The 11786-nt window shown below is 39.8% G+C and overlaps 1 protein-coding gene across 4 annotated transcripts in view; it reads left to right on the plus strand.

The window, feature by feature from the left end:
- Window positions 1–9878, plus strand: part of ANKRD26 (ankyrin repeat domain 26) — a 48226-nt gene extending 38348 nt beyond the window's left edge. For all 4 annotated transcript variants that reach the window (XM_090137153.1, XM_090137160.1, XM_090137170.1 and 1 more), the window contains 8 exons: window positions 870–1004; window positions 1951–2063; window positions 2477–2618; window positions 3326–3607; window positions 4293–4525; window positions 4936–5182; window positions 7444–7489; window positions 8561–9878. In XM_090137153.1, the coding sequence (XP_089993279.1) occupies window positions 870–1004; window positions 1951–2063; window positions 2477–2618; window positions 3326–3607; window positions 4293–4525; window positions 4936–5182; window positions 7444–7489; window positions 8561–8709 (1347 nt within the window). In that variant the 3' untranslated portion in view covers window positions 8710–9878. The remainder of the gene's footprint in view (window positions 1–869; window positions 1005–1950; window positions 2064–2476; window positions 2619–3325; window positions 3608–4292; window positions 4526–4935; window positions 5183–7443; window positions 7490–8560) is intronic.
- Window positions 9879–11786: the final 1908 nt, after the last annotated feature.

The following is an 11786-nucleotide window of genomic DNA, read 5'->3' on the forward strand; positions in this document are numbered from 1 at the left end:
CTTGGAATATTCTTGAATTAGTTTGTTGGTGAAAAATTAAGCTGCTGTAGGGAGAGTAAGAAGGATCTAGTAGAAGGGAAAAACTGTTGGTTTTCTGCCCCAGAAAAGTGTTAGTTCTTTTCCAGGTTCCTTTTCTGTCATCTTCCTTTGGTGGCATACCAATTGGAAGCAGTCATTAGGTTTTTATACATTGTGACATATTGAGAACCAACATTTAACCTATTCTGTAAGGACACGTGAGAATGTTTTATGAGATTGTTGTGTAAGCCTTTAAGCTAAGGTTTTTATGTCCTTCTCTAGATCAGGGGGCATTTCTTTTTTTTCTTAAAGTGTACTACTCAAAGAATCTAGGCAACTTGCATTCTTTACAAAGTTAACTGAATAAGCAAACTTGTTTCCACACAAATGTATTTGTGATGCAAATCTTTGTTCCTTTGGGTAAAAGTATAAGTAACGTTGCTGATCTGAACATTTTCTTGCTATGAGAAGATCTGCAGTTATTACACAGTCAGTGAGTGTAGGGAATTTTCTGTGTTGGGCACTGGATTATAAATGTAGTTATTTTTGTATCATTATGAAATCTGGAGAATTTCTTGAAGAAATTTTTGGGGTAATTTTGTATGTGTGTCTTCTTATTCCCAAAGGATGTAACCTCATTTTATCTCATAAAGAGCATTCACTCTTTCCACTAGCATTAAGTGCTATCCTTGATGCCACGTTTTATAAACTCTGTATAATATTCACTATAGATCTTTAGTGGTGAGAGCTTAGCCCTGCCTTCATTTGAGTTACTAGTTTATAATGTAGTTCATGTGCAGTATTGTCTCCCTGGTTATCTTGGCATTCCTTTTGCTATTGTTGTTTCCAAGATGCAAAAGCAGAATATGTTGACTGTGACATCAAAAGAATCACGCAGTATGTGGGAGGAAGAATTGAAGTCAAGAGCCCTCCTTGAAGAACGTCTTGCTCAACTTGATAGGGAAAAGGCTGAGCTCTTGGAACAGGTGAGAAAACAGACAGTCCTTAACACCTAGCCAATACTCAGAATGATGCTGACATTTTCTTGAGTTCTTACATACTCGGCTCTTTGTATCCTTGCTACTTGGGCCCTGAGTACTGTTGTGATTTGGGAGTCATGAAGGAATTGAATAAAAGCCAATAGAGTATATCTCTATAAATGCTGGAGTTGTCCTATCAGGAAGACAGTGTGCTTTGATACCAGTTGAGCAAATGGAGCAAGGCTGCAGTTCCTGAGTTCTCTATTTGATTTCCTTCTGGTTGTTGTCTGACCCCTTGATTTCTGGGCAGGATTAAAACACCTCTTACTTTCAGTGCAATGTATGGAAAAACTGCTCGTGTTTTCAGAACAGCAGGAGCTTAAAACACTTGCAGAATAAATAAGGTGCAAGTGCAAACTACAAAACTAGTTCCCAGCTCTCCTCTGGTTTGTCTGAGAAAACACCATGAGAAACAACACGTGAATTAGTTAACACCCACAAATAAGGTGTGGAGGTAATGACTAAGGAGACACTGATGAATTCTAGAAAAGCAGACTCTTCCATAAGAGCCTGCTGGTCATTGGGGATTCCATGAATGCTCTAGAGTGTGCCTTGTTCTCCAGGGCTGTGGTTACCTATGCAAGCTGACGTATTAGCAGAGGAACTGCAGAAGCTGTTCTCTAGCATCTTTTTTCCAGCTTTTTGGGACAAAGCCCAATAAGGAGGGGAAGAAGCATTTGCTTCAGCAGGGGCACCAATTGGTATCCCTAGGTATCAGCCTGTTTGTGTGAAACCTGAAGTGATTAAATGTTCACAAGAATCTTGTGCCCCAGTGTTCTGCTGAACTTGGCGAAGGGACACGTATCTGTGTGCTACCTGCAGTTGCTACATGTAGTGTTCTGTGCTGAGTGTGACATGGTTTTTGGTTTTTTGTTGCTTTTTTTTTTTTAAGTATGAGACTGAAAGAAAGAAAGTAAAGAAGCTGGTAGAGTTGAAACGACCAGTTGAAGCGCGTCTTGACCAGGAAATGAAAAGAAACGTTGAACTGCAGAAAGAATGTCACAGGTATGGTTCATTAGTACTTGAAAGAGAGTTCACATAGGCTAGAAGTCAGGCTTTATGGAACTTGAATGTAAAAGTAGGTGTGCTTAACCCTTTCTAAACAAATTCAAATCTCACATCAGTTCTTGCAGGGCAGTTCTGGTACATGAGCCTGTGGTTTTCTTGTAGGTGCCAAAAGAACTGCAAATGCAGGCTGCCCTGCACTTCTGCTGAGAGAGGGAGGTTTTTTTTCTTCTATTGAGGTGAAATTTGGACCCTCCATGTGCATTGCATTGGAATGCTGGATTTTCTTATTAACTGTTGGCATTTTGAACATGTTAAAGATGAAGCAACCCATACCTATGCTTTTCATGTGCAAGTGTGACAAATAGATTCGTAGTGCCTTTGCGTGTTTTCTGGACTGATTTGTTGTGCAGGTGCAAGAGGCTTCTGAACAGAGCTGTGAAGAAACTAAGAATGCATGAGGCCAGAGAAAGAGAGTCCCAATTTAATTTCCAGGGAGAAATGAAGAACAGGTATTCTGAAATGGTGACTGAAGTTGGAAAATTAAGAGCAAAGGCAAGTTCTGGTTGTTTCTTTGGGTTTTTTTTGTTTGTTTGTTTGTTTGAGTTGTGTTAATTTCTGAAGACTTGTAATATTCTTTTCAGTAGGTATAGAAAAGTTATATTTCTGGGAGAGAAGAGGAAATTGGCTTCACAGTTGACCTTGGAAACTTCTGAAATATCTCATATTTCCTAAACATTCTTGCAACCAAAGAGTGGATTTGACCTAGAGAGAAAATACTCTCCTTAACCACTGCTGTGGAAGCTGCTTTTTGAAGCACTGTTTACAGGCTTTCAAAGGCAATGGCAGGAGGAGTACTTTTTTCCTATGCCCAGTTAGCTCTGTACTGGAACATTCCCCCTGAAGCACAATAGGCATTCTTTCTGGTATCTGGGTAGAGTTGTTTGATTTTCATTAAGCGATAGAGCAGTGCACAGAAGAATGGCTCTAACACCTTTCAGTCCACTCCCACAATGAAATTCTGCTAATTTGGTACTTGTTGGTCTTTTACTTGCTGCAGAAGAACTAAGGAAGGTTGGAACTTGAGAAATCCTATTGGCAAGAACTTAAAAGCTGTTCTTCTTTTAAAAGATGAGCTTGACTTTCCTTTGACTCTGATACTGAGTCAGCAGGTGACAATTACAAATTGATGGTTTTCCTCTTTATGAATTTTCAAAGAATAATTTTACACCCTTCTAAGTTCATTTTATTACTGTCTATAGGTTGCTGAACTTTCTCAGCAGCTGGAGTTAGAGTCTAAAAAATGCATCCAGCTGGAAACACAAAACCAAGATTTGCGAGAAGAGTTGTCTGTTCTGCGTGGGAACCATGAAAAATTGGAGAAGAACAAATGCCAGCTGAAGGAAGAGGTGGCAAACCTCAGACATCATTTGGAGGCTAATATGGTGAATCACAGCCAAATAGAACAATACAAGAAAGAGATGGAAGAACGAGCTGGACAAGAAATCAGACAAAAACTACAAGAAGTCAATTTGTTTTTGCAGGTAAATGAATTTGTTTTGTATGTCTGTAGTCTTTATTATGTAACTTCTTTTTTGTCATTTTTTGTTCGTATTTTGATTCTTTGTGTTAGTGCTGTACTTTTGTCTTTCCTGAAGGGAAGTGGGAGAACAGAAAATGGTTGAGCAAAAGTGCTTTTGTGTATGTAATTTGCCTGCAGGTTCCCAAGTTAATAACATTCCCATGACAGGCTTCTGTTTTGCAGTTCTTAGAAGCTATTCTATCTGGTCATCTTGTTATTGCTGTTCATCAAATGAATATTGTAACTTAGAGATAGTTTGGCCATACATGCAGGACGTGTTTTATCATTGTACAGGATAAAATGCTCAGTGAAGGCGTCGCTGAAGTTACCATGGGGCAGAAAAGTGGGGATGAGATTCTTATAATTTCTCTGTCGAATCCTTTTTGTGTGCCCTGTCCTACAGACATAGCATTCTTTTAGTAGCTGCTGTGATAGAGATCTGCTCTTAGCAATATTACTTATCTGGATTAATACAGTTATTTAATGTGTTGGTTCCAGGGTTCTGCCTTGATTACTGATTGTAGTGAGGAGGTCCAGTTGTCTCAGCTGAGTAAAACTGGGTCCTTAACATTGGTTATGTGCAACTGTCTTGGGGGAGGCAGTTCACATTTTCTTTGCAATGGTTGAAATTGTGTTATCTGCTTTAGACACAGGCAGCCTCCCAGGACAGGTTAGAACAAATCAGAGCCAATCATCATGCCTCACTGAGAAACCAACTAAAGCACAGAATTAAGGATCTCGAATGTGAGTTGGACAGAATAAAAAATACTCAACAAGACATTTTTCAAAAAGAATCCACACAGGCAGAAGTGGAAAAATACAAAGAAAAGTATCTGGAAGAAGTGAAAATTAGAAAAAGCCTAGGAAATAAACTGGAAAGGTAAGTTCACGCTTTTTTGGAGTGGTAACAAGATGTGAAGTAGCAGTAGCTTGCATGAAAAACTCGGTACTATTTCCTCCTAAAATCTCTCTTCTATGTCTTGTCAGCATTATGGACATAAACCTAAGATGACATCTTTATAAAAGAGCCTTCTAAAACCTTTCCCCTTTATTTTTGGAACTACCATCATTTCACTTCGGTGTTCTAGCAGTCACACCACTGGTCGTGACATCACTAGCATGTGTTTGAAGTTGATAACGTTTTAACAGGTGGCCTGTGGGCCCCTCTCATTTTGGAGTCTTAATGCCTTCTATTTTCAAAAGCTGAAAATAGTAGCCAAAGACCTGGAAGAAGTAACTCTGCAAAAATACTACCAAAGATAATTCTTTGCATGTTTTTAAATGTTTCAGAGCCAATGAGAGACTAGCAGAAGCCAATGCTAAGCTCCTTCAGGAGCGCCACAGAAACAAATCTTTAATTGCAAGCAGTATTGTCACAGGAGGTCTGTCTTCAAGTCCAGTTCTGTATTCAACTGAACTGGGGCATCTTGGCAACAATTTGGCACTGAACAGAAGTCTCAGCCTAGGAGGAAGCTTCATAGGCGCAGCTGGGAATGCATTATCATCAAGAAACAAGGTTGAAGCCTACATGGCTAAGGTAAGCATTGTGAAATACTCTTCAGTGGTGAAGACTTTTGGTCATCAAGACTGTACAGAATTCCAAGAGTGCTCAGACACCAAAAATACTGGCATCTAAATGATGAACTATCTAACATATATATACCTATCATACCTATGTACATATACAAGGGGTTTTTTGGGTGTTTTTTTTTTTTTTTTTCAACAAGAGAGAATTTAGTAAGCAGTGCTGTGGCTTTGGAAGTTCCCAGCTAAGCTGTTTATTAAACTTTAATATATAGTATGTGTATAAGCGTATGATATACTTTAAATGGATAACTTTGACATCTTTGCCCTGCCTATCAGACATCTCTTGTCAAGCCACTTTTTCTTTCCTTACTGATCTTCATTTTTACTTTTAGTACATTAATACTAACAAAGACATGCTTCAAAACTAGGATGATATGAGTATGATTTCTTTGCTTCTTTCTATACAGTCTGCCGTGGGATGCATGCTGTGCCTAGGAAACATTTCTCTTTGTGCTTCCTGCTATGTATTATTACCTGAGAAAATAACAACCTACTCTTCAAGAAGTCTTCACAGCTTTCTAATATTTTGCAGCAATTTCTATATGATTGCATCCTCTGCAGTAGCTCTGAAGTACTTTACCAGTTGTGCTGCTTAGTACTTTGCCTGTTCACCAGACTACGTAAAAAGACAAGAGTTTATCTGACTGAGCCTTTTCTTTGCTTCAGTTATACCTCAGATTTTTCCAGTAATCTGTTCCCTTCTGTTGAGAGGGGAAAAAAAAAGAAAAAAGAAGAAAAAAAAAAAAGAAAAAAAACAACCACCTCTGTATTGCCATTAAATTCAGGCTAAGTGCTGCCTTCTTGGATGGAAAAGATTACAAGTAGTCCTGACAGTAAAGCTCATAATGACAGGGAGTTAAGGAGCTTAAGTTGCAGTCACATAGTCATCTTGCACTTGTGTTTTTATTTAAAGCTCTGTGTGCACATTTGGTGTTTTTCAAAGTAAGGGAGGTTATCTGAAGTAGACTGTATGCATCTCCTGGGAGGAGGAGGCTCGTGTAGATTTTGACTTTGATTTGTGCAAAAGCTCTGAAATAGCTACAAGGACAAGGAGCTGAAAATACTTCACACTGCCATCATTCAAATTGCTGGTATCAATTATTTTGTCCACGCAACTGTTAGAAGAAACAAACTGTGCCGATTATAAACAAGAGGAAGAAATGCTGCTCTGACAAGTAGGCACAGAAAATAATGGTGAACTCTGCTAGCTGCAACCAGTGCAAGTGCATGGATTTATGAAACCAGTTTTCCTACTGGTAGCATAAGAAAAGGAACACTTTCTTCCCATTCCATCTCTCAGTTTCTGTTCCTTTTCTGATTTTATTTTCTGTCTTCCTGTTTTGTAGCAGTTTTAAGAATTTCCTTTCTTTTGACTTTTGTCCATTACTCTAGTTCTTTTACTTGGCACCACTGAGAAGAGTCTAGCTTGTCTTCTTTATACTCCATCCCACAGTCAGATAGTTACACCTGTAGGTGAAACCCCGAATCTTCTCTTTTCCAGGCTGAACAGTCCTGGTGCTCTCAGCCTCTCTACATAAGCCACATGCTCCAAGCACTTAACTGTATTTGCTAATCACATATGTCTGGAAGCTGTATGCTGTCTGTTTTGACAATTACTTCTGTGTGTTGCAGGAGTCACAAATATCATCAAATGTAAACAGTAGCATACAGTTGGGCTGTGGCCCTTTAAAAGGTCTGATGTCTCCTTATGAAGACTTTGCATTCAGAATAAATGACAGTAAATAAACAGCTCCTGGGAGAGCAAGGGGTAAATGCTCCTTTGTAGTGATCCAAGCTGGTTTCTGTTACATAATAAAAAGTGCAACACTTGCTTTGTAAGCAAGTTAACAAGAAAGTTAACAAAGGAATAATGTGTTTTTATATTTTTATATGTATTTGAAGATAGACATTAACCATGTGTACATTTTTATAAAACCACTCTGCTTTCTTCCTGTATTTTTTATGATCCAACTGGTGAATTATAGATTGCTTTGTGCTAAAGTTAACGTTGCCCAGCAATGAGAACGCTACAGCCTCACTGACCAGGAGATTGTCATTATGAAAAATCAAACTCCAAACCAAGATGTCCCCATTTGGGATGGCATTTTAGGTTTCAAACACACATTATGTGTGGGTTTTAAAGTTGTTTTAGAAGTTTTATTTGCAAAAATGGAACTTGAAATCTCAATTATGTGTTACGTATAATTCTAGATACGGAAGGAACTGGATGAAAAAATCACTAAAGAACTTGAACAAGGTAATGTGCTGCTCTGATATCAGTGTTTTTAAGGAAGATTATGACTGTTTGTAACTTTTATATAATTATTTTCAAAAGTTGTCAAGATCCTGTTTGAAGCACAGTGTTGTTGTTTTTTTAACTCTCTAATTTAGAGTTTTAATGGCAAACTTCCTGCTTACCAAAATACTGGTCAGAATGTTCTGCAGTTACTTTTGAGAAAAAGCACGGAGAACAAACCATCTCCCCCACACAGATACACTTGGCTTAAGCTGAAGTCACCTTTCGTCCTTAGGCACAAACATCAAATGAAAAAGAGCCCTGAAATAAGATTTTTATAGACTTCAGTCATCACACCTCTTTCTGCATTCATTCATTGCATTCAGCATTTCAAGTATACCATATATATCTTCTGGTGTTCTTGATTTTTGCTATCTCTTTTTCATTGCTTTTGTTTGTATCTCACATGTTGTCATAGTCATCTTTGGATAAAGAAGAATCAGTAGAAAAGATAGCCTTTCTTTAGGTAAAAATCATTCAGTAATATTCAGGAAAACAGCATGAATTGATCACTTTCAATATACAGTGTAAAGCATGTTTTGTAGTACAAGACCACGTCTTCAGAGAGGAATTCCACCTGTTTCATAATTATCATTCTGCCAGAGTCCCTGCTGTTGTGCATAGAGACACTGGAACAGGTTGCCTGGAGAGGTTATGCATGCCCCCCCTCCCCCTTTGCAGGCATTCAGGGCCAGGCTAGATGGGGCTTTGGGCAACCTGGTCTAAAGGAAGGAGTCCCTGCCCCTAGTAGGGGATTGGAACTAGATGATCTTAAAAGGTCCCTTCCAGCCCAAACCATTCTGTGATTCTAAGACCTCTGGAATTTCTTTCTCTAGTGTTGACTGATAACTGAATTTGAAAAAATGTTTTTTTCTTTCTGCCTGTCCTTTTTTATTTTTATTTTCCTTGGAAGTTTTTAAATCTTTCTCCAGAGTGTAGCTTGTTCAGTTACCAGTAATGTTTTTACAGTGGCTTATTTGACTCAATCTGCTGTAAAAGTAACATCATGAATCTCGTTTCTTTTCTTTCCAGCCACTGCTGAACTTGAAACTGGATCTGCTGGAGCTTCTCCAATGGTATCTACTGATGGATCTTCAAAAAATCTCAATGTTGACCAGGATCCCCTTTGCAGAGCAATACAGGAGTACCGTGATGTTTTAACCAAAAATTATCTGATCTAAACAAAAATGCAAAGGGAAAAGTACTGGAAATCATTTTGTTTACATAGGGTGTCTTTGATTTCCCATCCTGCAGCGTGGATGTGGAAACATCTTTATATTCAAACTGCAATAAATTCAAAACGTATTAAATAGGTGTCAAGCACTCTGCACTTACCTGTCGGTCACTGAGGTATAGTTAGTTTATTTTGCACTCAGAATAAGAACCATATCTATTTTTTCTTACTATCAGATTGAGTAATGTTGATTCTTGAACTTGACAGAACTGTCAGAATGTTTTTGATGCGTTATTTTGCTCCACTTGTGTTCCATGTTTTAACAAAAGCATTCCCCTTGTTCTGTTTAATCCTTTCACTGTTTATGTGTTTCCAGTGTTATTTTAATGCATAGGAGGTTATTTGATTGGCTTTCTGCCAGCTGTTTCAGTCCTGATGCTGTGAATATTTCTGCTGATTAAGTGAAAGTTATACCAGTGTTTAAGCTGGAGAGGAATGCACTTTACATTGTTGTCACTTTTACGCACCTTGGGTTTAAAAATACTGTGAGTGTGTAGTAGTGCCAAGAAAGCTTTAATGTGATCTTTTTGGTATTTTTGTTTTGGTATCCATGTTTGGGTTTTGCATTAGAATTTGATTCAACTTAAGATATTCGCAGTTGCTAGATCAACATATGATGAACCTGAAGCAGTTCATACTGGGAAGAAGGAAAATAAACATTTCAACCTTCCGTCCAATTGGTACTTAACACTATTTGTGTGATAGGACAAATTTTTGTTGCTGCTAACAGCTGGTGATAAAATAGCTGCAACTCAGGTGAAGAGTAATGCTGTGGGACTTTGTGTCTATAAGACAAGCAGTTTCGCTAACAGTTACGTGTTACTGAAGATCTGCAGTAGTCATTCCTTGTCTATAAAATTTGCTAAAATACTACACAACAAATGAAATCAACGTTCCAGAGACATGAGAATGTTATACTGAGGCAAACAGAAACTGGAAAAAAAATTTTTACCCACTAATTCAGCAACTTGACTTAACAAGCAGTGAGGAGATGTAATGAATGTTGCTGCAACTCTCTGCTCTTTTTATATGAATACAATTTTGTGACACTAATACACTGTATTTAATTCCAGATATTATGTTCCAACTTGGTATTTAATAAACTTTCATATCTAATATGTCTTTGTTTTACTCAATTGACCTTCTTGACTTTGCTTTCCACCTCATTCTTTGCCTCTATGACTTGCTACAGCTCTCCTCTGCTCACTTCATCAATATTTCTGGTGCCTTCACTCACTTCTGGTGCACTCACATCACTGCTTCTCAGTCTGCCCTGAGATCAGATAAATGGCCAGCATGCATTTGTGTCCTTTTCCTCGTTGGGTACTTGAAGCATGATTGTGTAAAGATTGTGCATCATCAGGGACTAAATAGAGGTATTGCTACCACTCACTTTCTAGACTCCTGCATTTTAGAGTAATTCTTCCTGTGGTCTGATCAGAAGGTGGTGGGCAAGCACTTGGGCTGGAGGAATCCCAGGCATCCATACAGACTGGAAGGAGCGGTCCTTGAGAGCAGCCCTGCAGAGAAGGACCTGGGGATCTTGATAGATGAAAAGCTTAACATGAGCCAGCAGTGTGCCCTTGCAGCTTGGAAAGCAAATGGTATCCTGGGCTCCATCAAAAGAGGGGTGGCCAGCAGGGACAGGGAGGTGATTGTCCCCCTCTACTCTGCTCTTGTGAGTCCCCATCTGCAATACTGCATCCAAATGTGGAGCCCCCAGTACAAGAAAGACAGGGAGCTGTTGGAGAGGGTCCAGAGGAGGGCCACAAAGATGATCAGGGGACTGGAGCACCTCCCCTATGAGGACAGGCTGAGGGAGCTGGGCTTGTTCAGCCTGGAGAAAAGAAGGCTGCAGGGTGACCTCATCGTAGCATTTCAATACCTAAAGGGAGCCTACAGAGGGGAGGAGAATCAACTCTTTGAAAGGGTAGATAGCTGCAGGACAAGGGGAAATGGTTTTAAGTTGAGGGAGGGGAGATTTAGGTTGGATGTCAGGGGGAAATTCTTTACAGAGAGAGTGGTGAGGTACTGGAACAGCTGCCCAGAGAGGCTGTGGATGCCCTGTCCTTAGAAGTGTTCAAGGCCAGATTGGATGGGGCCCTGGGCAGCCTGGTCTAGCATTAAATGTGGAGGTTGATGGCCCTGCATGTGGCAGGGGGGTTGGAATTTCACGATCCTTGAGGTCCCTTCTAACCCTGGCCATTCTGTGATTCTGTGATCTCAGTAGCTTTAATGTCATAAGCTTTGTCATCATAGAAATTAAGGCATGTATGCTTGAAACAAGTATGGAGAGGTGTGATTCTAACAGGCGTGCTGAAACACTTTCTGGTTTTCAGTGGTGATGCATTAATAGGAAACCAAGAGTAAAGTCTTTGTTGTAAATCTGGCCATGCTTGGGGGGATCTTTGGGGCCCTTTCTGCAGAAGATTTGCTATCCCTTCATGAGATAACCTCTGGTGGCCCTTTGTGCTCTCTCTAGTTGGTACAAGAAAGGAGCCAAGTGGAAGAATACCTGCAGCAGAGTCCACTGTACTTGGAGGACACTCAGGCCTCGTTGAAAGGGGAAGCTATGAGATTCATCAGCGTCCAAAGCCCTTGGTATCCTTCCTCGGTCAGCTTTCAGCAATTCAGCTACTGCACCGTGAAAGCTACTCCAGATGTGGCCACAGGAGGTCAGAATAGAGCAGAACAATTCTCTTCCTCACCCTACCGGCCTCCCATCTTCTGCAGCCCGGAATACAGCTGGCCTTCTGTTCTGCAAGCACACATTGCTGGTTCATGTCCACCAGGACCCTAAACTACATTCTTTCCACTTTTCTCCCATTCTTAAAAATGAGAGTAATGTTTCTGTGATTCCCTTTTTCTAATCACCAGGGACTTTTCAAATATGATGGAGAGTAGCTTGGCAGACCCATCAGCCAGTTCCTTCAGAACCCTGGGATGCCATGTTGTCCAGCCCTATAGACTTGTATATGTTCAGTCTCATGAGGCAGCCTGGGGCTTGCTTTTGCCTTACAGTAG

Source organism: Phasianus colchicus, chromosome 1 (assembly GCF_987193195.1).
Source record: "Phasianus colchicus chromosome 1, bPhaCol1.hap1.1, whole genome shotgun sequence".
Classification (NCBI taxonomy): domain Eukaryota; kingdom Metazoa; phylum Chordata; class Aves; order Galliformes; family Phasianidae; genus Phasianus; species Phasianus colchicus.